This window comes from Balaenoptera physalus, assembly GCF_965194825.1.
Source record: "Balaenoptera physalus genome assembly, chromosome: 14".
NCBI classification, from domain to species: domain Eukaryota; kingdom Metazoa; phylum Chordata; class Mammalia; order Artiodactyla; family Balaenopteridae; genus Balaenoptera; species Balaenoptera physalus.
This window is the reverse complement of record NC_138893.1, coordinates 83,160,212-83,185,283: the sequence shown is the minus strand read 5'-3', so window position 1 is coordinate 83,185,283 and position 25,072 is coordinate 83,160,212. Positions and strand designations below refer to the sequence as shown.

Sequence of the window (25,072 nt, the reverse complement as noted above, 5' to 3'; positions counted from 1 at the left end):
GCTCAAGTACTGAAAACTGCCCTTATCTCAGCAACTGGTTGAGCTCTCTGTCCACATGCCCCCGGTAGTGCTAAGTTCTGTCTCCCCGTTAGCACTCACCAGAGTCATTTATGTAGTTCTAATGCTATTCCAGGCCATAAACTTCCCAACTGTGCATCTTTATGTCACCTGAGGAAGTATCACCTGCACATTGCCTTACACACAGAATTCTTAGGACATAATTTAAAGAATGAACCAATCTAAAAATGTAAGGATACCAGAGACACCTTCAAGATCTCTGGTTTACTTCTCTTCTATTAAAAAAGAAAGAGAAAGACTATAACACCACTGAGTAATATTTTTTGATGGGATCAGCTATATAAAAGAATTCGTAGGGAGTTTACTTACACCATGTCCACCTAGCAATTGATGAAGTATATACACCCTGGAGAGAGAACTTGGATTTGTCCTAAGGAGGATTACCTGATTGTGTGATGATTATTTAAGCCTTTAGTATATTTGTTGATTACTAGGCATAATTATAGAAACTTACCTGCTAAGGTAGGAATTCACACAGATTCAACAATGAAAACCTTCCACATTCTCTGTCAATCTCCAGGGATTCTCTGCTGTTATACCTTCCATATAAACTCTCAGTTTGGGATGGTTTCCATCTATGAACTAAATATAGACTTGTATTGTTCTGTGATGAACCATTAGGAGTGAACTTGATATTTAGTAAGGACTGAAGATAAAAGGAATGTAATTTAGTGTTTAGCTGCATTGCCAGCATTGTCTTTACTTTCCTTAAAGCAATAACAACAACAAAACAAAGCCACCCCCCCCAAATAAAAAAATAGATGAATGGATTCTTATTATGCTGTAATTCTCTCAGTTCTATTTCTTCCTTTTGCCCAACTGGGAATAAGTTATCTAAGATGGTAGAGCCAGAACTTACTAAAGGTTTAGTTGTCTGTGGCAACTGTTGAACATCTAGGCTGCATCATTGATAGTTTGTATTAGGAAGCAAGTGAAACAAAAGGAAATCAACTTTAATATTCCTGTAAAAGTCTTTCTGTTGGTTAGACAGAGGCTATGTCTAATTTGTTAATGTTATATGAAGAATGGTGATGAAATGCAATCTGCAAAACGCACGAACATGACTAGTATTGCTGGGGATGGTTGATAGCTTTTTTCTGTCTGTACATCTTAGCCAGTTTGGTCTGGATGTGCTGTAGCTGTTCTCTTATTTCACTTCTCAGCATGTTTAGAATTAAGTCTGTGTTCAGCCCATATGTAGTCACACTAAATTATATTTGTAGTTGTTGAGAAGAAAGAAAAAGTAAAAACATTAAGAAGAAAAGCCTAAAGGTAAAACTTTGGGGATTTTCTAGGTACCATAAAACAGGAGTTTTTCCAATGAGCATTATAATTGGCAGCCTTAACCATTTGACACATTGATATTACAAAACATTGAATTTCCTGTTCTGGCTGCTTGTAAGAAGTGTGTTTGTAGCTTGAGCTAAGAAATAGAGTAATTTTACTTATGGCCCTAATTTAATGGGTCAGAGTGTCTATTACAGCCTAGAGCCAAATTCAATTACTGTACTGTAAAAGTGACTGTGAATAATCTCCAATTACCAAGCAGGATGGTTCCCAACAGTAGTAACAATACTTACTTTTGCCATTGGGTTACTATTTCAAGTTTTGACCACACCTATTAAAAAAAAAAAAAGGTTGCATTGTTAGTCCTGGTTCAATTTTGAAAGCTAGTTGCAGCCAGGTTCACTCAGTTGATCATCTCTAAGCAAATAACAGTTAAGGAGCTTAAGCAGCTGAACCCCTAGTGAGCCTGACCCATGTTGTTGTGGAAACCTTCCAGCTTCTGGGAAGGAAAATCAAACAATTGGACATCAGTAGTTTAAACTGCATCTTGATGGTTTATATTTGCCCGTTGTGAGCTTGAAGTTTTTATATTTGCCTGGTTGTGAGCTTGAAGTTTTATCCTTCTTGCCATCTGAAAGTTCCAAAGAATTGTAAAATCATGCAGTATTACAGCAGAAAACTTTAGGCATCATTAAATTTGTTTTCCTCATTTTTGAAAAACAGTATAGTGGCTTAGGATTAGAGCATGGACATGCTGAAGTCAACACCACTATCTGAGTGATTTTAGGCAAATCAATTAACCTCTCCGTGCCTCTGTTCTTCATCTGTAAAATGAGATAGCAGTAGTACCTCCCTCATAGAGTTGTTAAAGGGATTTAATGAGGTAATAAGGGGGCTCCTGACTTATAGCATGTGCTCAATTAAAAAACTTTTTTTTTTCTTTTAAAGGATAAAATGGAAGTCACAAATGAGTACCGCAATGGCAGAGGGAAAGAAAACACGACTAATGTTTATTTAGCACTGTTATCTTTCAGGCCGTGGAAGAGTATGTATTAGGTGATTTACATGTGTATTACTATATCCTTTAGCCATGAGAGACATTTTACTTTTTCCCTTTTACTGATAAGGAGACTGAGGCTTAAAGAGATTGTTGCTTGCTCCAGGACACAGAACTAGTAATAACAGAGCAAGGTAAGATTCATTCCAAAGCCCCAGTTCTTTTCCCACCACTCTATGTTACCTTCCAGGATGGGCCCTCCATCTCAGTTTTCCAAACATAAAAATGGGCGATGTTTCAAAATTCATTTACAAATTGATTTGGAGTTATTTTTCCATAGGGACAATGTTACAAACGATATGTTATATAACCAGGCTTATCTGCAAAAGCTGCAATGTAATTGAAATTCTTCACATTTGTGAACTAAATCTGTTAAGAAAAAAATGCATTTGCTAAAAAAAAGTGCATCTAGCTATTAAAGTAGGAAAACAAGAAAAATAAGAGTATTTTAAGTTCTGTGGAATGTTTGAGTAAAGCAGATTTGGTTAGAGGGCAGTGAGGAAGATACAGACTGTTTTGATGCTGATGGGGCCTCTGGGATACTTAAGGGACTAAACATTTATATAGCACAGAGACATCCTGCATCTGATAACACCTTAATAGTGTACAAACACATTCGTATGCATTATTTCCTTATAATCATGTATGAGACAGGACAGATGGTAGAGTTGACCTAATTTCTCTTAGGAATATTTAGCTTTCTTTTTTTTTTTTAACGTTTTTAATCCATGATTTTTGTTTAATGGCCTGTGGGAGCCCAGCTAGTCACCTTAATAGAGCCATAGAGGATTAGTTTATAGGTATGTTGAAGAAATAATGAAAATAAGAGAATGGAAGATCTTTCTGAGTTAGTTGTGGGAGAAAGTGGGTGATGGGGAGAAGTTTCCTGTGCTGATGATTTGCTTGCTTGTTAAATTGGTGGCCACCCAGAGCACAGGTGTCTGTGGTTGTGTCTACAGAAGAATCCTGAGTTGAGGTAGAGAATAAAATATTTGCAAGTTGGAAGCCTGCCCACAGTATCTTCATAAATAGGGATCTGGTGAGCAGGGCTTCTCTGCTAACATTTATCTAGCCTTAATTGATACACTCAATCTCATGTTGTGTTAGAATAAGCAGCTGCTGCCAAGGCAGCTTAACACTAGTTGTAAGGAAAGTATGTTGCATCAAATGAGCTTGCTTGACATTAGAACTTGCCACCCATGTAGTTCACCTGCTCTTTAACCCATTTGATTGTGTTCTTATTGATGTACATTTAAATTTTTGGCAGTTGGTCAAAATTTGAACCTTTTAGGCACTGGTGGTGTCTCACTTTATAGATTGTTGTGTACCAAGAATACTGTTAGTACGTTTTAGAAATTTAACATATATTTTTCTGATTATGAAGGCATTGCATACTCATTTTTTAAAAAATCTGAAAAGTTGGAGAAGGGTTAAGAAGAAAATAAAAATCATCTGAAGGTCTACTCTCCATGTTGTAATTCCTTCCAGTCTTTTTTTTTTTGATGTGGCTATATATTGGGGAGAGAGTGGGATGTTTCATTATTAGTGAAATAGCTGAGGCATAAGTAAAATTTTACATGACACTCATGATATTGCGGAGCTTGCCTCCTGTACTGTGCTAATTAAGAATGGATTCTTTTTGCTAAATCAGGTGGCACAAACTCAAATACCTGCAGGGTCAAATAGGTAATGAGTGAATCAGGTGGGTTATAGGGCACCAGGGAGTGGTAGGGACTGTGGTAAATTGAAAAATGCAGGCCCTGATTGAAGAAAGCTGCTATCTTCAGCTTATTGTTGCCATATGGAAACAGGGCCTAGTGTTACCAGATCTTCCTGATAGTCAGTAAAATCTGGAAATCTCTATTTCTTTCAATGTGAAATTTCCCATTTAAAAAGAACACTGTGCAGGTCAAACAAAATAGGTCTGTGGGCTGCACTTGCCCCATACACTCTCATTTTGTCATTCCTGACATAAATACTTCTCAGTCTTTCTCATAGCTCTCACAAGAGGAGCACTTTTAGAAAATATTTAGAGAGGAGCTGGATAAGGATTTTCTAAGAGTGGCTTCAGGAACTTTTCACTGTGTAGACACTGAGAGGGTTGCCTAGTACCGGAGTGAAAAACTCGGATACTCACAGGGACCAGGCAGTGACATAAACAAGTGAAATGGTCTGGATGTTAAGATTTTAGGGAGTGATGCAGAAAGTATATTCCCCATATGGAACATTTGGGTTCCTGCACATTGTTTCCTTACTGGAATGCAGATCTCATATGGCCAAATCTTTTGATATTTCAAGAGATGTCAGAAATTTGAATTGTTGTGAAGTTTTTTGTTTTTGTTTTTAAAAAGGACCAAACAAAAATCACCCTTGGCCCAAATTCTGCACAGAGGCCACTAGTTTGCAACTCCTGGCCTAGATCACCATTTCCCTAAGTATATCCTACAAATTCTAATTCCGCCATAGGTTAGTAGGCATTAGAAAAGAAATAATTCTTGGTCAAATGAATTTGGAAAATAATGGATTAAACAAAATTAAACCGATTTCTTGTCTGAAGGTTATCTTAGATCCTTAAATATACTAATATGCCTTGTAAATTCCTAAGAAGAACATATAGCCCATAGACTCTGCAGTTATAGTTATCTCCCTATCTCCACTTATTTCCCCCACTACCCCCCTTGCCTCTTGAGGAAGAGGTGGCTTTCTTTCTGGTAAAGGCTGGTCTGTCTACCTACTCTTCAGATTCTATCCCTGCCTCTTCAGAGACATTGCTTCATAATCAGGGTCTGGTTTCCTGCCTCCTTTCTTTCACCCTATCAACATGCTTAATTTTCTCCTATTTAAACAAAATAATAACCCTTCCCTTACACCATACACAAAAATTAACACCAAATAGATCATGGACCTAAATGTAAGAGCTAAAATTATAGAATTTTTAAAAAACAAAGGAATAAATCTTCGTGACCTTGGTTAGGCAAAACCTAAGATACTGTATCAAAAGCACAAGCAACAAAAGAAAAAAATAGATAAATTGAACTTCATCAAAATTAAAAACTTCTGTGTTGCAAAAGGCACTATCAGGAAAACAAAAAGACAACTCACAGACTGGGAGAAAATATTTGCAAAAGACACATCACCCAATTAAAATATGAGTAAATGGTTTATTTATTTATTTATTTATTTATTTATTGGCTGCACCGCTTGGCTTGTGGGATCTTAGTTCCCCTCCCTTGGCAGTGAAAGCGCAGAGTCCTAACCACTGGCCCGCCAGGGAATTCCCCTGAGTTAAGGGTTTAAATAGACATTTTTCCAAAGAAGATATACATATAGTCAATAAGCACATATAAAGATATTCAACGTGATTAGCCATTAGGAACATGCAAATCAAAACCACAGTGAGACACCACTGCACTAGAATTGTTATAGTAATAAGAAAGGCAGATAATAACAAGTATTGCCAAGGATGTGGAGAAATTTGAACCTTCATACATTGCCTGTGGGAATGTTAAATGGTGCAGTCTCTTTGGAAAACAGTCTAGCTGTTTGTCAAGTGGTTAAACATAGAGTTACCATATGATCCAGCAATTCTACATCTAGGTATATGCTCAAGAGAAATGAAAACATATGTCTACACAAAAACATTTACACTAATGTTCATAGTAGCATTATTCAAAATAGCTAAAAAGTGGAAATAATCCAGATGTCCATCAGCTGATGAATGATAAACAAAATGTGGTATAACCATGCAATGGCATATTATTTGGCAATAAAAGGCAATGAAGTACTGATGCATGCTACAACATGAAAGAAACCATCCATTAAAGACCACATATTGTATGATTTCATTTACATCAAATATCTAGAATAGACAAATCTATAGAGACAAAGTAGATTAGTGGTTGCCTAAGGCTGGATGGAGGTGGGGAAAGGCTGGGGATAAATGAAGGGGATGGCTGCTAATGAATTTCTTTTTAAGGTGATGAAAGTGTTCAAAAATTGATTCTGGTGATGGTTGTATAACTGTGAATATACTAGAAACCATTAACCTCTCTCTAGCAGTCGACACTGTTTTTCAGTTTCTTGAAACTCTCTATTCCTTTGGCTTTCATGACACACAGTTCTACCATTCCCCCTACCCCGCTCTCAGACATTCCCTTCTCAGCTCTTTTCATCAGGAAGTTCTTCCACCAGCCGCAATCTATTTCTTCAGCCCAGGCAAGTAAACGGAGGAACCGTCTCTATGATTCCTCCTCTAACATTTCCTTATCTCCATCTGAACATCCCATACTTTCTGATTAGTTTCTTTCTCAGAGCTGGCTTTCTTCCTCCATTGCATCTATTACCAAGTCACTTGAGTCAGGAGTCTGGGTGTCTCCATTACCCTCTATGTGGACTGAGTGTCATGTAGATGGATTTCTTACATCTACCCTCATATCCATCCATACTGCTGCTGCTTTAGTTCATCTTTCACTAAGACTCTAAGCTACATGAAGTCAGGGGCCATGTGTATTTTTTTCACCACTGTCTTAATATTTGGCACTGGTATGTTATATAAATATTTGATTGAGTAAATGAACTAACAAGTGAACTTGTATTCCTAGTTTTCTTCCCTCTGCTCCATTCTGGCTGCTGAGTTTTTCTTGTTGAAATGTAAACCTAAGAATGTCTTTTGCTTTGAACCATGAAATAATTTCCCACTGCTTAGAGAGTAAAGTCTAAGCACACTGCACACAGGGCCCTCCCTGATGTGGCATCTTTCTGCTTCTTCAACTTCCTATTCTCTATACCTCTTCTCCACCCAATACCCTGTGTTCCAGCCAGGTGGGTCTGTGTTCCCTGAACTGGCCATACTTTCACATATGCTTCTCCACTATTGGAAACCTCTCCTTTTTTCCCCAAATCCCATTATTCCTGGAGAACTCTTATCAGCCTTCCTAGAGTTTCTTTTCCTCTGTGAAACTTGGATATAACTCTTGTTAGAGCATTACCCTGTGTTACAATGATTTGTTTAAGCATTTGTCCTGTCTGTGAAGGGCAAGGCCTGAGTCTCACTTATTTTTTGTATTCCCATCACACACAGTGTTGTACATACTGCCTACCACATGGGAAGTTCTCAATAAGTGCTTGATTAAATGAATGAGTGAGTTGGAAATCAGAGTAGCTTAGAGAGTCCTGGTTTTTCTGGTATATATGGCTTTTTTAAACACTTGGCTCTGGTGTGTCCTCTGTGAATGATACAAAAGGTACCAGTGAGGGGGTGGATAGATCACAAGTCCATCACCAAGCACTGCAGGAAAACAACCAAAAGTGTTGCTGATGTTGGGTCACATACATTATTATTATCCTTGTATGACCCACGCATGGTACTGGACACAGCTGCCTATCAGAATGGCTGTTCAGTATAATAGATTGATACTTATGCCATAAGAAACACTGATTTGAGCCAAACTAATAGGCAGATGGATGCACACTCCCTTGTCTGGTCATAATCAGTTGGTCAGTCAGTTGACCCCATAGCTTGGCTTGGCCTACTGTAACTTTAAGTTAGGCTTACATTTTCATCATTTGTATCTTCTTGTCTAAATACATTAGCAACTTCTGTTGATTACCATCTCCCTGCCACCTTTTTAACATAATGCTCTATAGTTACCACTTATACTGTACAAATCGCTAACACAAGTCCTCCCTGCTGTGTTTTGTCTTCCTGTTTTCTTATACTTAGTCTAGCTAAGGGAGACATCTACATTAACATATTTTTTAGTCTGGGTAGTGACTTGAACCAGCCAAGGTTTTTTTTTTTTTTTTGCTGGAAAGAAACCAAATCTCTCTACTGAATTACTGAACCAAATCGGAGTAGATTGTGATAAAAGGAGTAATAACAACAGCAGAAGACAAAAGGCCTCTCACATAGAATTTTGAACTAAAGTCATGTAGTGAACAAAAGATATTTAAATTAACTACAGAACGAAGTAAGAGCTCTTCAGAAGAAACATCTTCCTGCCAAGCCCCCTAAAAATGCCCCCAGGCCTTTTACTCATTCACTACCATTATTTCAGTTCGTATGTCTAAGGATGCTTTATTTCTTATCTCATTCTCTTCCCAGCACCTAGCAGACACATAGTTGGCACTTACTGCCTGTTTATTGAATTGAATGGAATTGGGCCTCAGGAGTTAGAAGCAGTTCTCTGAAGAAGAAAATAAAAGATATAATTTTAACAGTGAATAGAACCAACAAATCTGAGTTTCAGCAATGGAATAAAGTTTGGAAGCAATAAAATGTATTTACTGTAAAGTTAGATTACTTTGAAAGGGTTGTTGTTAAATGCTGACCTGGAAAACCTTCTGAGAACTTAAGACTATAACTAAGACCTATTTGTCATTCTTTTCTCTGGGTTTTTTTTTTTTTTTTTTAAGCCCTTTAACATATAGGTCTTTTTTTCAGAAGGAATAAGACTTATTTTAAGGTTAAAAAAATCAGGCATCTACTTTAGTTTAATCTCACACTCATAAAACATACAGATAAAATGTGTAGGAAGTGAGAGCTTTTAAATTTTGTATTTATTAATTGTTTTATACCTTGTTCTGCAAAAGAATTTGAGGTAGAAAATGAGGACTTAAGGTAGAAAATATAAATTTAAAAGTAAGTTTTCTTCATCAGAGAGCTAAAAGGGAGTTTGGCCAACACACAGTAGACAAGTAAGAAGACCCCCAATGAGATCACGTAGTACAGAAGAAATAATTGAGTAATCAAATGATTTATTTGAGATTACATAGCCGTTTATTAGCTAAGCTGGAACTAGAAATCAAGTCACCAAATTCCCATACATGTGCTCTTAACATGTATGTAGCAAAAACATTTGGCTTAACTAGCCAAGAATTTTGATGACCTGGTGCTGCACAGGTTCAAGAAGCATTTGTCAAGTTGATCACTTCCCGCTTGTTTGCAAAGTTGTGGCCTGTACTAGGCATATGCTTCCCCATACTAAGGTTGACCTCCAGGAATAATGTTTTACCACAAGCCGTGAAGATTCCTGCTAGTTAACAAAGAGCATTTTGTGAATCCCTTTCTGAATTGCTCTACTCTTTTTATTTGGAAAAGATGGCTGCTGTAGAAACTTTTTGTTTTGATAGTGTGGGGAGAGAGGAGGAAAGCGCATTTCCTGTCATCTGGTCGATGGCTTAAAAAACGGGAAGTTTTGTCTCCAGCTCTCCTCAATAGGTTTTGCCAGCTGTTTACACATAGAAGATGCCTTTCTGGTCCTGCATATCTTTAGAAACTGGCTTCTTTGGAAGTTCTTGACTTGACACTTGATACAGCAATAGAACACTGAATTGAAAAGATCTAGATCTAGAACAAAGGATGACAGCCTTTGAATAAATGGGCAGGTTACGTTACGCAATCCTCTCTGCCTTCCCTTGGCACACAAAGCCCTTCCCAGGCTGACTCCAGCTTTCCTTTCTAGCCTCATTTCCTTTGCTGAAGGCACACCAGCCTGTTCTTCTTGTCTAGTCAACCGTGTGCTCAAACCCATTTGAGGCTTGACCTGTGCTCTTCTTTGTGCTTGGGCTGTCTGATCCCTCTCTCCTCCATGTGGCAACTGCTGTCTCTCTAGGCCCAGCTCCCTTCTTCTCTGAAGACACCACGTAGCAAAGGTAAAAATCAAGGTTAATCTAGCAGCCATGTGACGAGTGAATTAGAAGAAGGAAGTCTGGAGGCAGGAAGACCAGTTTTAGGAGACAGTGCAAGTCCCATAGACCTGAGCTGTCCAGTATGGTAGGCACGTGTGGAATTTAAATTCAAATTAAATGAAAGAAGACGACCTGAAAAGGCTATATACTGTATGATTCTAACTATATGATGTTCAGGAAGAGGCAAAACTGTGGAGACAGTAAAAAGATCAGTGGTTTTCAGAGGTTTGGGGTGGAGGGATGAATAGGCAGAGCACAGGATTTTTAGGGCAAAACCCTGTGTCATACCATGATCACGGATACCTGTCATTATACATGTGTCCAAACCCATAGAATGTGCAACACCAAGAGTGGAATGTAATGTAAACTATGAATTTGGGGGTGATTATGATGTGTCAATGGTAGGTTCATCAGTTGTAACAAATGTACCACTCTGGTGGGGGGCATTGATAATGGGGGAGGCTATTGGTATGGGGGCGGGGAGTATATGGGAAATCTCTGTATCTTCTCAATTTTGCTGTAAAGCTAAAATGGCTGTTTAAAAAATAGTGTTAATAAAAAAGATTAAAATTAATTAAAATTAAATAAAAGTAATAATTCAGTTTTTCAGTTGCACTAGCCATATTTCAAGTGCTCAGTAGCCACAAGTGGCTAATGGCTACTGTATTGGATAGCACAAATTAAATAGAACATAAATAGAACATTTCCATCATAACAGAAAGTTCTATTGGACAGCATGGCCAAAAATCAATTCCCCAGGTAAAAATGGCATTCATTCTACATAGTCACGTTTTATGTGTTATGCCTTAAAAACAGGACCATTCATTGTGTGTAACCTAATTATAGGCTGAGTGTATTGAAGATCAAAGTGATTATAGATACTATCACTGCAGTTATGAATGCAGCTTAGAATAATAAATCACATTTAGTTCCCATCACTTAAATACTTAAAAATAGTTTTAAAATAAGTAGCCCTTGAGTATGTTTTTATTGTCTATTTCTGTTTCCTCACCTACCCCCTACCTTTACAAAAGAGACCTAAAATAGAAATTTGAATAGAATTCATTCTTTAGTAATTACCTCTACTGGGGTCAGAATAGTTGCTATTGAAAAACTGTTTCAGTGGTTTTGCCTGGTTTACTCATGATTGTTTTATCCTTTCATGTTAAATCTTTGCTATACATCAGCGTTTTAGCATTGCTGCTTTTGAAGACATTTTACTTAATTGATCTATGTGTTATTTAAAATTTTTCTTTCCCTCAGTCCACTCCCCAACCCCTGCTTCACCCATTCCAAGAGCAAGTCCCATTAGCTCTTCCTCCAAAAGAACTAATTCTCCATGTCCACTTTCGCGTCTTGTTTTGAGTCACTACCATCATTCCCCTGGATGACTACGGTAGCCTCCTAACTGGTCACTCTGCTTCTCCTTGCTTGCTAAGATCACTTCTCTTTATAACAGGCAAAATGACCTTTAAAAAAAAAAAAATCATGTCAGTCTCTTGTTTAGCACTTCTGCTTCCTGTTGTACTTAGGAAAGATTCAAGACACCTTAACTTGGCCTAAAAGGCTCTTTTGTGATCTGACCCTTGCCTTCTTACCCAACCTCATCACCACACCTCCCCACCTCACTGAGCTTCAGCCACTCTGGCCTCCTTAAGGCTCCTTTAGTATACCCAAAGTTTCCTGCCTTTGGACCTTTTTCTTGCTTCTCTCTCTTGATTGTTCTTTCCCAGCTCTTGCATGAGTGGTTCCTTTTCAGCTTCAGAATCTCAGCTCCAATGTTACTTCTTTGTCCACTGTTTTTTTTTTTTTTTAATGATTGTTTGTTTTATCACTATTGAGTTTTTAAAAAAATGTATTTAATTTATTTTTATTTTTGGCTACATTGGGTCCTTGTTGCTGTGCAACGGGCTTTCTCTAGTTGTGGTGAGCGGGGGCTACTCTTTGTTGGGGTGCGCGGGCTTTTCATTGCTGTGGCGTCTCTTGTTGCGGAGCACGGGCTCTAGGCATGTGGGCTTCAGTAGTTGTGGCACATGGGCTCAGTAGTTGTGGCTCATGAGCTCTAGAGCGCAGGCTTAGTAGTTGTGGTGCACGGGCTTAGTTGCTCCGCGGCATGTGGGATCTTCCCGGACCAGGGCTCGAACCTGTGTCCCCTGCACTGGCAAGTGGATTCTTAACCATTGCGCCACCAGGGAAGCCCTGTCCACACTTTTCAAAGTAGGCTCCCTCTACTCCTACCCCGTACTCTTTGTAGCGTCATCTTTACTATTACACTATTACCTGGAATGATTTTGTTTATTTATTTATTTACTTGTGTGCTCTCTCTCTACTCCCACTGGAATATAACTTCCATGAGGGAAGGAAACTTATTTTTACTCCCGCTCTGTCTAAAGTACCTGGAACAGTGACTGGCACATGTAGTTGCATTCAATAAATGTTTAATAACACTGAATAACTGAATACTTTCTAAAGCAGATATAAGAGGAATTCTCCCCACTCCCCTGGCTTGCTCACTCTCTCTCTTTCTCTCTGACCCTGTCTCTCTTTGGCTCTCTCTATGTATGTACACATGGGGTGTAAAATAAAAGGAATTGCCATTGCTCTAAGTGTGAATATCCTTCTAGACCCTTTATGCTTAGTATGAACTAGTGACTTTGTTGCTGCACTTCATCTTTTCCTTCATGAAGTCATGGCCCACAGCTTTTTGAATGGCTGATTTTTGTTAGAAACTATGGTGAACAATACATCTGGAAATATTCTGTCATGTTTTGATCTGAGGAACTCTAGAGAACCAGCTGCTGATTTGAAAGGGTTTTATTATGATACAGACAGTCTATTGTCTACAAAAGCACTGGCTATTACACAGTGGTATATGTGTCTTGCTTTTTTCTGAGCTATTAACTTGAGAGAAAAAACTTGTATTTATTAACTCATGCCTGACTGGTATTCCCTGAGAATAGTTTATTGTGATATTTGCTTTAGCTGCTTTACTGTGCATTTAGGAATTTTTTAAACTCGTTTTTCTTCTTTAAACTCAATAAAAGTTAAGCAGTTGAGTAATAGGATTGAGATACTTTCCATTCTGGATTTTAAAAATTTCACAGATTTCTGCATTAAAATGTGGTTTATATTTATGATTTAATATTCCTAAATAGCTTTATATTGATAAAAGGGTGAATTTCACTATTCCTTATATTAAAGTTTACTTCTTTTAGAGTGCTTTGTAATATATGATATAGTTAAAGAAAAATTGACATCCAGGCCCTACATAGGAATGACTTTAAAGAAAGTGAGTATGTGTACCATTTGTGGTATAATAAATACATGTGTACATGCACAAAATCTGGTTAGTGTGGCAGTATTTTGATATGTTTTTAAAATTTTTGGCCATTACTTTTGGGGAAGATTTATATAAAATGACAGATAATTAATAAAATTTTTAGGTAGGAAATAATTACACTTAAGTAACCGAGAGTAACATTTTAATATTACATTTTAAATTACAAAAATTATATATTCTTATTTCAGAAAATTAGAAAACAGGAAATACAGATACAAATTCACTCAAAATTTTGCAAACATTAATAAACACATTTTGTTTTATATTCTTTCCGTATTTTGCCATGTACATAATGAGTTTTGGGTTTGTTGTAATCATAGTGTATTTATTATTTTTTATTCCTCCTTTTAAATGAAGTATAATGTCATAAACATTTTCCCATAGTGCTGAGTCTTTATAACCATTGTTTTAATGGCTCCGTAGTACTAAGTCTAAAGATATATCTTAATTTACTTAACTGTTCCTCATTGTTGGATAAGTTATTTTGAAAATGTTTTTGCTTTTTTAACTAACATGATAGTGAATATTTTTGTAAATATTGTGGTTACCACACTTGGTATTATTGCTTATAGGGTATATTCTCATAAGTGGAATTCCTAGATAGGACGTTTTTGTCTGTTAACACATACTAACAAATGATTTTCCAAAGAGAATATACCAGTTTACATCGCTACCAGCAGGGTGTAATACTATTCCATTGCAACATTTAACATTATATATTATTTCTTTTTAAGTTGCTCTATGATTAGGGAAAACATCATGTTGATTACTAGTGAAGCTGTGTACTTTCATGTTTGGTTTCTAGTTTCAGAGTTATGATTGTTTCACATATTTTCCCAGTTCCAGTAATGTCCATTTTTTTCTGAATAGACATTTTAGCCTACCTAACTGGATTCATGTACTTCATGTACTCTTTCAGAGGTGTAGCAGTTTGTCATTAAACATAAATACACACAAACATATATATTCTCAATGATGAATTTTTTTTTTCTCACTGTGCTCAATGATGCCTTCAAATTAATTACTCTGGAACAGGGTTAATACATTATATTTGTACTCTATATTGTTATCCAGGTGTATTATGGAAGCATATGTGGGAGCAATCTTAATAATTTCAAAAAATCCAGAAATTTTCTTCAAATCTATCATTTTCAATGATAGAGTATATGTAATGTATATGTTTCAAATATGTTTAAATAATAGTTTTAAAAGTCTGAGAATTTAAATTTGAATTGTGAATCTTTTTTCCCTGTAGGTTGGAAAAGAGACCGTTCAGACCACTGAGGATCAGATTTTGAAGAGAGATATGCCACCAGCATTTATTAAGTAAGTAATTAAAACATTGTTCTATTGCTAAGCAGGATAATCCTCTTGTTAGGAAAGGAATAATACTGACTGTAGGAGCAATTTTTTTTTTTTAAAATATAAAGCTCTGTTTACAGTTGAAATTTCAATTTTTCATTTTTCAACAGTCAAATTTCCTACTGTTGATTTTATTCATTGGTGTTAGGCATTTTTGACATAATTTTTGATCAAACTATGACTTCTGAATTTTGTTTTTCAGAATGGAAAGGATTCAGAAACATTCTGACCTTAGCATGCATGAGTCTGGATTGTGTACTAAATACCTTTGCTTGGAGATAACAGTGGATACAAACTTAAAAAAAAAAATGTGTTTTGTTACATATTTCAGTAGCGTTTTAAATTTAAGTTAGATTTACATATCACTTAATACTCCTACAAATAATTTCCAGACATTTTGGCCTATCCTATATAAAGTAAGCAGAGATGCTAACTTTTTTTTTTTTTTTTTTTTTTTTTTTTTAGAGATGCTAACTTTTGATTAGTTAAAGCTTCTCAGGTTCTTGATTATGTTGTCTTTGATTAATGACTTTGTTTTTTATGGCAGTCAAGTCCTAAGTAAAAGTAAAGCCTGATGCATAAGACAAAAAAAAAAAAAAAAAAAAGGTAGAACCTCTACAAGTCAATAAGAAAGAGATAAGTCTATTCAGTTTTACAAAACAAGGGCAAAGAATTTGAATAGGCACTTCAAAAGAGAGGAAATCCAAATGGCCAGTAAACCTGTGAGAAGGTGCTCTATCTCAGTAGTCATCAGAGAAGTGCAAATTGTTCTATTATAAGCTCCTAAATTAAGAAGTCTGATAATGTCAGTTGTTGGTGTGGATGTGGAGCAATTGGGACACTGCTGCTGGGAATGTGAATTGGTGCAGCCACTTTGGGAAACAGTTGGGCATTAGTAAAGTGGAAGATAGGCAATTTCACTGCCTCCCAGTATATTCCCTAAAGAAACTTATGCCCATGTACACTAGGATCCATATACAAAAATACTGGTATCAACATTGCTCATGATGATACCACTGGTCTGTCTACAGTAGAATGGATAAAAACGATCATGGTATAGTCATCAATTGGAATATTAATCAGTAATAAAAAGGAATGAGAGTATTTCATTTTAAAATGGTTAATTTTATGAATTAAAAAAAGAATGAATGAATCTGAAAAATAATTAAGGGAAGTGAATGATAGAGATATAGATATGTAGGTAGGTTCCATTTATTTAAAGTTCTAAAACATGTAGAAATAAACTGTTGTTTAGGGATGCCTATTTATAAGGTAAAAAGATAAAGACGAATAAGGAAGTAATGAACACAGAAGTCTGGGTAGTGGTATCTCCGGGAGGAAGGAAGAGGGCTGTACTCAGGGAGAGGCATGCAGGGGCTTCTAAAGTGGTAATAATGTTCTATTTCTTGATTTAACTGTTCAGTTACGTGAGTGGTGGTTTTATAATCACTCATTATATTATACATATGTTTTGTGCAATTTTCTGTATGTATGTTATATATCACAATTTAAAATAAAGCAAAAAGTGTTCCTTTATTTTTATCCTCCTTATGGTCTATTATTTTCATTGAACAGATGAGAATTTCACCCATATTGGTATCTTCTTATTTCTAACTTACTTTAGTGGGTGCTTCTACAGAACTATGTTTCTGTTAATTCTGCAAAATGTTCATATGTCAGGAAGTAAGGTACCAGAAGCATCTGTTTTTTGCAGAGTCTGTTTTGTGGGAGTCTCTTTTTAAACTTGCCCTCTTTGGACTTGGTGGCATCCTGGGTTTCTTCCAGCTCTAACCAGTACGAGCCTACTTTGTTTACGTGCCATTTCATCAGCATGGTAATATTAAGAGTCCTATGCTGTCAGTTAAACATAGTATAATTAAACTTGCATTTACTGTACATTAAAAACACAGCTCTAGGGCTTCCCTGGTGGTGCAGTGGTTGAGAATCTGCCTGCCAACGCAGGGGACACGGGTTTGAGCCCTGGTCTGGGAAGATCCCACATGCCGCGGAGCAACTGGGTCTGTGAGCCACAGCTACTGAGCCTGCGCGTCTGGAGCCTGTGCTCCGCAACAAGAGAGGCCGCGATAGTGACAGGCCCGCGCACCGCGATGAAGAGTGGCCCCCGCTCGCCGCAACTAGAGAAAGCCCTCGCACAGAAACGAAGACCCACAGCCAAAAAAAAAAAAAGTTAGTTTTCAAAGAGCTTTAAAAAAAAAAAAACAAAAAAACACAGCTCTAGCTTGTACCCATTTGCTCCTCACCCCCTGGAAGGTACAGAGCGTGGTGAGATAGTGTATAGGGAGATTCAGTATCAGGGAAGTATGTATATGTATAGCTGATTCACTTTGTTATAAAGCAGAAACTAACACACCATTGTAAAGCAATTCTACTCCAACAAAGCTGTTAAAAAAAATATATCGGGGAAGTTGGACTTGATGACCCTATAAAAAGTTCCTTTTAACCCTTCACATTCAAGCCTATGAATATCATTTGGTAAATGAATTTCTTCAGGAAACTCATTTCTGCTTATTCCCAGAGATATACCTTTGAAATATGCTATGTGCTCTCTCACAGGCTTCCTTGGGGACTTAGAAAAATTAAAGAGTACGCGAGTTGTGATGATATTTTCAGAAAAGTGGGTAACTTTAAAACAAAACAAAACTTCATTGATCACCCTTGGTGGTAACTAGGACACCAGCCCCTTACTCTGGTAATGGGAAATTTAAAGAAAAGAGGCATTTGTCCTATCTTTCCAGAGGTTCCTCAAAAAATTAAAATAGATATATCACATGATCCAGCAATTCCACTTCTGGGTATTTATCTTTTTTTTTTTTAATTTTTAAATTTTATTTTTTTATTTTTGGCTGTGTTGGGTCTTTGTTGCTGCGTGCGGGCTTTCTCTAGTTGCGGCGAGCAGGGGCTACTCTTCGTTGCGGTGCGTGGGCTTATTGCAGTGGCTTCTTTTGTTGCGGAGCACGGGCTCTAGGTGCGGGGGCTTCAGTATTTGTGGCCCTCGGGCTCCATAGTTGTGGCTTGTGGGCTCTAGAGCGCAGGCTCAGTAGTTGTGGCGCACGGGCTTAGTTGCTCCGCGGCATGTGGGATCCTCCTGAACCAGGCCTCAAACCTGTGTCCCCTGCATTGGCAGGTGGATTCTTAACCACTGCACCACCAGGGAAGTCCCTGGGTATTTATCTTAAGGAAATAAAATCACTTATCTTGAAAAAAATATCTGCACCCCATGTTGATTGCAGCATTATTTACAATAGTCAAGATATGGAAACAACCTGTGTCCATCAATGGGTGAATTGATAAAGATGTGATATATATATATAATATATTATTCAGCCACAGAAAAGAAGGAAATCCTGCTGTTTGTAACAACATGGATGGACCCTGAGGGCATTATGCTAAGTGAAATAAGTCAGAGAAAGACAAATACTATATGATTTATATGTAGAATATTTTAAAAAATGAATTCATAGGTACAGAGAACAGGTGGGTGGTTGCCAGAGGTGGGGCGGTGGGGGGCTGTGCAAGATGGGGAAGGGAGTCAAAAAGTACAAACTTGCAGTTATAAATAAGTCATGAAGGTATAATGTACAGCATGGTGAATATAGTTAATAATACTGTATTATATATTTGAAGGTTGCTGAGAGTAGATCTTAAAAGTTCTCATCAGAAGAAAAAAAAATTGTAACTATCCTTTCTCTCTTAGGCATACTTTATTTCACAGTAACCTAATAGCTCTAGTTGATGGGGGAAATTCTAACCAATAAAAGTGGAATAAATGACAGAATTAGAAAGTCGTGATTATGCAATGTTTAATGAAACCACTGATTTAGGTAAGGATCATCAATGGATATGGTTTTTAACCATATCCAGAGGTTTTTAACCTTTATCATGCCATGCGGGGAGACCCTGGTCACCTTGAGGAGTCAGGGAAAAAACATTGTGTTATGAGCAACTGAAATATTTACTGAGCAGTGTTTAAAAAGTACACGACTTAATATGCCACACTCTGAAATGTTACCTGAAAATAGCCTGGAGTACAAAAACAATATGGCTGTGGTTATCAAACAAATTTGGGGGACAAATAAGTATTCTGCAGTTTAAAACATGAAGGCTCTTTATGCTTTTCTTTAGAATGCAAAATGAAGCAAAAAATAACTTCACTAGGATGGGGAAGGGACAGAGAGGGAAACAGATGGAAGCAATTAATGACATCCTTGGAACTGTTGAGTAGGACATTCTTTTGGGCTGTTTGGTTGATGTTTGGAAGTTTCCAGGGCATGACAGACTGCTGCTTCTGCTGTCTCTACTTTCACAAGGACTTCTAAATAGTGTCTGCTTTGACAACGCTAAAAAATAAGTTTAAAAATTTATTCTTAGATCAATCTCTATTCCTAGAATGTTAGAATGTCAGGGCTAGAGAAAACAGAAGACTGTTGATCTATAGATGGATTTATACATAAGCAATCTGATGTAGATTTAGAGATTTTTCAGGGAAGGATATGTCATTTTCAGAATTTTTGACATTTTCAGGATTTGGGGGGGGTCTCAAAATCAAACCATAGTCTATTTGTGTGACTGGCAATTAAGGGCATGTTGCAATGTTGGAGAATGGTTTAATATCAGTTAAAGATCATACATTTGGGTTGTAACTGTTGATGAGGGACTCCAATGCTTGGGCAATTCCTTACTGTAAAAGTGAGGGCCATTTTAATATAGAACAAGATTTGCATTGTCACAGGAAGGCTTTCTCTTGGGTGGAGCAAAAGTTATCTGATCCCTGACTGCACTGGCAAATAGAGTTTACAATTTGCTAATTTTACCAGATTGCATTAATAGCCACAGTGTTGCACAAGAGGTGTAGGGTTGCGTGATGATTGCCACAGAAACTGCTGTGATCTTTATAGACTTCAGCAGTGCCACGGTCATGCTGTACTGTTAAAATAGTGGTTAGACTCACCCTATAAGAAGTCATTTGTTCCTTTAGAGACTGTCCGCAGGAGATTCAGCTACTGTTCTTTGTGTTTGTACTTTGTGTCATCGTCATTAATCATTATCATCAGGCAGCTGCAGCAGCTGTAATAGTTACGTGCGATTGATTAATGGGCTAGACACACTAATTGGTTAATAGAATATTTATTGATTGCTTTCTATGTGTCTAGCATGCTAAGTGCTACATAGAATAGCAGTTTTTAATCGTTCTTATTATGAATGATCACTTGTAAGATGTTATTACAAGTTATTTATTAATAGTAATAAAGTGCCAAAGTTTGCAAATGCTTTATTTAAAAAAAAAAAAAAGTAAATTGAGCATATTCAAGATCACCTGAATAATAACATTCCTCTCATTCCCACTCACTAGGTTTTGGTTTTTTCGTTTTAACTTTTATTGAAATATAATATATTCACTGGCTTTTTATTATGCTTTCTTTAGTGCAGGAGAAATTAGTGGAAATATCGCTGTTGTGGCTGGAAATTGTGCATAATCGTAGGTACACCCAAAGGGGTAGGTCATATATTGAGAGTTTTATTCTTCTGTGTATCATGGAGGCACTAAGGTGAACTGCTGCTACAGAGAGATTTTTAAGAAAGTGCTTTAAGAAATTTCAAATTGAAGAGCTGTAAAACAGACTGACTTTATAATAGGAATTCAGAGAAGGAGTGCTATCATTGTAGGTAGGAATAGTAGAAAGAGGCTCATGTAGGAAGTGGGACTTGGGAGGACAGATGTAGGGAAAAAGGAAAGTACTGGAAGTGGGGACAGGTGTGGGAAGAAAGGAAAATACTCCAGGTGGAATGAGCAGCATGGGTCAGTCATGGGGGCTTTGAGGAGAGGAACAGTCATGGTGGGGGTGGTAGGAACTAAGCTTAGGTAGTTGGGTCAGGTGATGAAGCCCTTGAAAGCCAGGCAGAGGAATTTGGAATTGGGTGGTAGGGAAGCTTTGCACTTCTTGAGCAGTAACTCGAATGACAAGATGAAGGTGGTTTTTCAGGAAGAGTCATAGCCAATACAGGATGAATAATAGGTGCTAGTGAAGGAGCGTAAGCTGTGTGTCAAACTGACCAGATTCATTTCCTGTCAGCAGGGATTTGCTTCAAGCTGATTTCTTAATAGGTAAAAAATGTTTGTGGCAAACTTATTTTATTAGCCTCGGAAAAACTGCTATTGCAGTATACAGTGGAATTTCATTCTTATTTCTGCAATGGAGCAGAAATGGATAAGGAAGGCAGTTCTTGACCCATATCCAGGGGTGTTCAGTATCTGAATGTATCAAAAGGTGTCACTTGTGAGGTGGTCTCCTGGTATGAACTCCTTAAAAAGGGCATAATGCGCTTTGTCTGTTGGCAGGCAAATAGTTTCATTTTAGAACTGTGAAGTGTCGCCACTCTGTCTCAGTGCTGCTCTGAACAGTCTGCTTGAAATCCTCAAAACTTGGATTGATTCACCAGTTTGGACTATTTTTGAAACATATTGTAATGTCTAAGCCTATTGAATAAAAGAATGTTCCTAAAATACTTTGTGAAAGGGTGTATGTAGTGGCAATCTATGTGATTGCCATTAATCATATTTCCTAGGAAATTGCCATGTTTTAACCCTTAAACTTTATTAGTTAAGCACAATTATGGTCTGTATTTGTACAGTTTTACCTTGACTGATATTCATGTACAAAGAAGAAATTTGAAAAGGATTTAAACATGCTTACACTTAATTTAGATTTCTTTTGACTTAAAGTGGTAGTGTCATATTTTTAGATCATAAGCCCTCATATTTAGCTTTTTTCTTTCCTTTTGATTTTGAACACTGAGAATAATTCGTGATGAAATTTGAATTTTCAAACACTTTTTGGTGAAAGTGGCCAGAATATCTTTTTAAAGTATTAATTCTTTGAGCATGCACTGTGCTTCTCTGGGGCTAATGTGTGATTCTAATTTTTGGTTTTTAAACTTTGAGTTTTTAGTGATCCTTCCATTGCTACTTTAAGAGAAGATTTTTGTTACTTAACATAGATGACCAAGTAACTATGCGATAATTATTCACATCTGTCAGCTGACTTGTTGCACTTTTGACCTAGAGCAAGCACTCAAACTTTAAATAGTTCACCTTTGAACTTGCCACATTAAACATAGTTGAGTACTACTATTTTTCACTTTCTCAAGCAAAAATGATTTAAGTTTTGAGTCTTCTCAATAATGAACTCTGGGTATTTTATTAACTTGTGGAAGAGTTCTAAACAACTTGGCAGGGATTTAACCCTTATTTTACTTTGTATACACTTCATGATTAAGAAGTAAGCAAATAATACTTTAAACATGTAATACTTTGGTTTCCATTGTCAACAGAGTGATCAGTCACGTGATTGAAGGGAACTCAAGGGGCTGAGGGAACTCACATTTATTGAGTATGTATTATTGGGAGAGGTACTTACATGTTTTTATTTTCTCATGTAATTCTGAGAACATCAACTTCAAGGTATTAATACATTCATCTTACAGATAAGAAAACTGAGGTTTGACAAACTTTAACTCACCCAAGTTTGCTCAGCATGTAAGTGGCAGAACGTGTTACCTGTTGGTGGTCTCGTGGCGTCCAAGTCCATGTTCTTTCCATAATCTGACTTCCAAGAAGTCAGGTGGTCCACCCCTCTCTTTCCAGGCACTACTAACTTTATACCACTCTTAGAGGATAACGATTTACAGTTTTCCTGAGTATTTCCAAAGAAGGAATTTTATGGATGTAATTTGTGATGTACTGCAGTGTCTTACACCCCCTTAAGCTATAAAGAAGTTAAAGTCATAATATTTTAAAGTTAAAAAGAATCATAGAGATTATTTAATCCAACTACTTTATTTTATAGATGAATTGAGGCCATTGGCTGCCCCACCCCTACCCTGCAAATACAAACAGAAACACTAAAAGTAATTCGACACTAGTATTCCCTTAATGATTACCTTGACTATATAGGTCCAATCTCAAATTAAGAAGTTCTCAAGGTTTAAGTTTTTTTTTCCTACCTCTATTTAAAATCTTTATTGTTCTTTCCTTAATAGAAGCAAAAGAGCCTTATAAAAATAGCTCTATTTCTTGAGTACCTTTTATGAGCTGGGTACTTTATATTGTGTTTTTTAATGCACCTCATCTTGCAGATGAGGAAGCTGAGAGTCAGAGAAGCTCACAGTAACTTGTTGAAAGTTACCTAGTACATAAATGTCAGAGGTAAGATTCAAACCCTAAACTATCTGACACCCAGGCTTGTACTCAATCCAGTATGCTAAGACTCTTTCTCACCCTTCCTTATAAGAATCTCTTCTCATAATGTAATAGTTATTGTGGGGCTTAAATGAGTGAGATAATGTATGTGAAAGTACCTGAAAAAAAAGATATTTGGTGAAAATTAGCTTTCTTCTTGAGCTTCTCAATCTTTTTTCTCAATCATTTTCTCCAAATAAGCTCAGTTACTTTTTAAGCTTTTTCATAGAAAAATTTCCTCTCATTTATTGTCTCCTGTAGTAAGACCTTGTAAAAAAAAAAATCACGATTGCTTGTTTTTATTTAATAATTTTTCTGTATCTGTTGAGATAATCATGCAGTTTTTATCCTTTCCTCTATAAGATGGTCTCTGGTCTACTCCATAAGTATCAACTTTTCTGATGGTGAACCGTCTATGCATTTCTTTCTTTCTTTTTTTTTTTTTTTTTCGGCCACACTGCACAGCTTGCGGGATCTTAGTTCCCCGACCAGGGATCGAACCCCTGGCCCCGGCAGTCAAAGCGTTGAGTTCCCCCATCTACGCATTTCTAAGATAAACCCTATGTAGTAGTGATTTAGAAAAGAAAATACAATGGTAAATTCAACTTTAATGTTTTAAAAAGATTTTGCTTCTTTGTTCATGAGGGATCTTGATCTTTAATTTTCTTATTCTGTTTCTTATTCTGTTATCAAGGTTATTTTAGTTTCATAAAGTAAGATTTCTAGTCTTTGAAACATTTTATATAAGAAAAGGATTGTCTGTTCTTGAAAGTTGGGCAAAACTTGCATCTAAAACTTTCTCTGGGTCTGGTGTCCTTTAGAGGAAGTAATTTGATTACTCTTTCAGATTCCTTTTATTATCTAATTCAGGTTTTAAATTCATTTTGAGTCAACTTTGATAATCTGATACTTTTCTAAGAAATTATGCATTTCCTCTATCCTTTTTTGTTCAGTATTATCTATTTCTGCCTTTTTCTTTTCTTATCACTCTTATGGGGGATTTATGTTTTATTAGTTTTTTCCCCAAAGATCTATTTCATTAAATTCTGTTCTTAGGTTCATTATTTATTTTGTTAAGTTTATTATTTGAATATCTTATTTTCCATATTTCTATCTTTATGTTTGGTATTTCTTGTTTTTAAATAAATATAATATTTTGGGCTCTCAATTTTGCTCTGACTACAAGTTTAGAAACAGCCGTATAGGTACTTTAATAGTTGTTCAGCCCTAAATATTTTGTAATTTTGGTGTGAATTCCTCTTACCCATGTGCATTATTTAGTAGTACATTTAAAGATTCTTTTTACTACAGGCATACTTCAGAGATGTTGCGTGTTCAGTTCCAGATTACCACAATATTCGCAATAAAACAAGTCACATGAATTTTTTGGTTTCCCAGTGCATATAAAAGTTGTTTATACTACACTGTAGTCTGTTAAGTGTGCAATAGCATATGTCTAAAAAAACAATGTACATACCTTAATTTAAAAATATTTTATTGCTAAAAAATGCCAAAACAATTACAGTAATAACATCACAGGTCACCATGACAAATATCATAACAATGAAAAATTTTGAAATATTGTGAGAATTACCAAAATGTGACACAGAGACATGAAGTGAGCAAATGATGTTGGGAAAACGATGCCTGTAGTCTTGTTCAACACAGGGGCCACAAACCTTCTAATTGTAAAAACACAGTATAAACACAGTAAAAAACACAGCATCTGCTAAGTGCAATGAAGTGAAGTGCAATAAAATGAGGTATGCCTATATCTTTTAATTGTTATATTTCTAATTTAATTGCTTTGTGCCCAGAAGTCTTGGTTGGTATGTTATCAATTCTTCGAAATTATTCTGTGACATAATAAGTGGTCAGTGTTGGTAAGTGTAGTGTGTGTGCTTAAAAAGAAAGTGTATTCTCTTCTGCTTGGGTATAGGGTTCTCTTTTTATCAATTAGGTCAACATATAAGTATTATTGATCAGACTTTTATAGTCTTAC

The 25,072-nt window shown here is 36.5% G+C and overlaps 1 protein-coding gene and 2 long non-coding RNA genes across 4 annotated transcripts in view; 1 reads left to right on the top strand and 2 right to left on the bottom strand.

Moving 5' to 3' along the window:
* Nucleotides 1-25,072, bottom strand: part of LOC309642871 — a 367,193-nt gene that overhangs the window by 100,478 nt on the left and 241,643 nt on the right. The window lies entirely within an intron of this gene.
* The window catches only part of LOC309642866, a 242,639-nt gene that overhangs the window by 22,829 nt on the left and 194,738 nt on the right, over nt 1-25,072 (bottom strand). The gene's annotated exons all lie outside the window — the stretch shown is intronic.
* VCL (vinculin) overlaps nt 1-25,072 on the top strand; it is a 97,091-nt gene that overhangs the window by 16,284 nt on the left and 55,735 nt on the right. For both annotated transcript variants that reach the window (XM_082424922.1, XM_082424921.1), the window contains exon 2: nt 14,707-14,777. In XM_082424922.1, coding sequence (XP_082281048.1) covers nt 14,707-14,777 — 71 coding nt within the window. The remainder of the gene's footprint in view (nt 1-14,706; nt 14,778-25,072) is intronic.